General features: G+C 39.0%; 1 protein-coding gene across 1 annotated transcript; it reads right to left on the bottom strand.

Moving 5' to 3' along the window:
* Positions 1–7: 7 nt before the first annotated feature.
* Positions 8–1,138, bottom strand: LOC112080187 (protocadherin alpha-3-like; the record flags this gene model as incomplete). The annotated part of the gene is made up of 1 exon (XM_024145943.1): positions 8–1,138. A coding segment is annotated over exon 1 (991 nt), but the record flags the coding sequence as incomplete, so codon positions are not given.
* Positions 1,139–2,060: the final 922 nt, after the last annotated feature.

Genomic DNA, 2,060 nt, shown 5'->3' with positions numbered 1-2,060 from the left:
ACTTTACAATGTGTCGTTTTTGGAGGTTGGCCTTGGTCTGCAGCCTGGACTCGTAACTCAATCCCAACGTTTTCTTCATAATCGACATTACCTTTCACTGATACATCCCCAGTATATGGGTCAATAGCAAATATACTAGATCCTTTTGCATTCCTGTTACCAACAAAATAGTAAAGAATGTCACTGTTGATACCCTCATCCAAGTCTGATGCCGTGAGAGTTATTATTTTGGTTCCATTTGAAACATTCTCCTCAACTTTGACTTTGTAAAGAGGTTTGCTGAAAATTGGAGTATTGTCATTAGTATCAAATACATGTACAGTGATCTGTAGTGTCCCAGATCTGGGAGGGTTTCCTCCATCAACAGCAGTTAGTATGAGCTTCATCACAGCCTGTTTCTCTCGGTCTAAAGCCTTCTGTAACACTAACTCAGCAGACAAACTCTGCTCTCCACCGCTCTGTACATCCAAATAAAAATGTTCATTTGGACTTAGCTTGTAGGTTTTCATAGAGTTACTGCCCCCATCCGCATCCTCAGCCACTGGCAGAAGAAATCGCTCTCCCGCAGCAGCGTTTTCAGAAATATTTAATGTCAGAGAATTTTCAATGAAACAAGGTACATTGTCATTTTTATCCAAAATGTCTATTTCAACACGAAAAACATTTAAAGGATTGTGCGCAATGGCCTGCACATTCAAAGAACACTTCACATTGGTCTCACAAAGCTCCTCACGGTCGATTATCTCATTCACGAACAGAACACCAGTTCTTGGATTTACATCAAAATACTTCTTGTTGGATCCGGATACAATCTGAAACATACGTGACTCCAGTTCCTGAACGTTGAGATTGAGATCCTTGGCTATATTCCCAACAAAGGTTCCCTTGTTCAACTCCTCTAAAACAGAATAGACAATCTGACCGGAAGATATATCCCATAAGCAAATAAACAGCACAATCCGAATCCAAAAATATCCACAATGCACGGAATGGTCCATCCTTATACACAGACCTTCTGATTCTTCTGTGAGTTGTTTATGATAGATTTCTAATATTGCTAAGCAACGTTTTTATATAAGAACAATCTCTCTATTAGTATACAACGGTTGTGTCTACATACAGGCCTATTTCGAGTGCGTTCTCGTCTCAACAACTCGCTTGACTGTACCTGCCTCATCAGTGGAAGTGAGGAGAGGAAGGAGGAGCCCCATATAGTTATCAACTGAATATAATCACGGTCTACAGCGACACCAAGTGCTTTTACTCTGCTCTTAAAATGAATACAGATGTGATTGCTTAAGTTATTCAAGATGTTGGTATCTATCAGAAGAGTTCATATAAAAAAAGACCATCCAATGAACAACGCTTTGCATGATCAACTCAAATGTAATTTATTGCTAAGCCCTAAATCTGACAAACAGCTGATGACCAGTAGTCGAACTCAATGGCTAAATCTTCTGTGGTGTGCATATACATTTAAATAACTTGACCAGTTACTGCGTCAACCATAAACCATTAAAAACTACACTCATTTGACAGATCCACAAAATTATCTGATATAGGAGAATATGAAACAACTTTCCTGCAATCTAATTGAGAAAACGTGAGCAAGAATGAAACTGACATAAATCAAAGCAAGAAGCCATATGTCGCTGTCCCTGGTGCTGAATTGTAACGCTACATTCTGCATCAATTTAGAGGAGAATTAAAAAAAAAAAAATACCTATCCTAAACCGTACCCATACAATTGGAACAGTCTATGTAAATTACAATAAATCTCGGGAATTTGAAAAATATAATGTGCACACAAGATAATAATGCTAATAAAATAAATCAAGACGTGACAAAAACATCCCATATCATGAACAGTTCTCCTTACCTTCTCTGAGCTCGGAAGCGTTCTTGTTCTTTGAAAAGTGTCTCCTCCATTAATACTGATCAGCTCACCATCAGCAGGTGGAAACGGCGTGGGGAAAACTACTACGTCACTCTTCATTGTGTCAGAGCTGAAACACACGTCATACTGCTGAGTAGATTTGGAGTAAGACCAGCTCCCGTCA

The sequence above is a fragment of the Salvelinus sp. IW2-2015 genome, unplaced genomic scaffold (genome assembly GCF_002910315.2).
Source record: "Salvelinus sp. IW2-2015 unplaced genomic scaffold, ASM291031v2 Un_scaffold12668, whole genome shotgun sequence".
Taxonomy (NCBI): Eukaryota; Metazoa; Chordata; class Actinopteri; order Salmoniformes; family Salmonidae; genus Salvelinus; species Salvelinus sp. IW2-2015.
The sequence above is the reverse complement of the archived record's forward strand: the minus strand, read 5'-3'. Positions and strand labels throughout refer to the sequence as shown.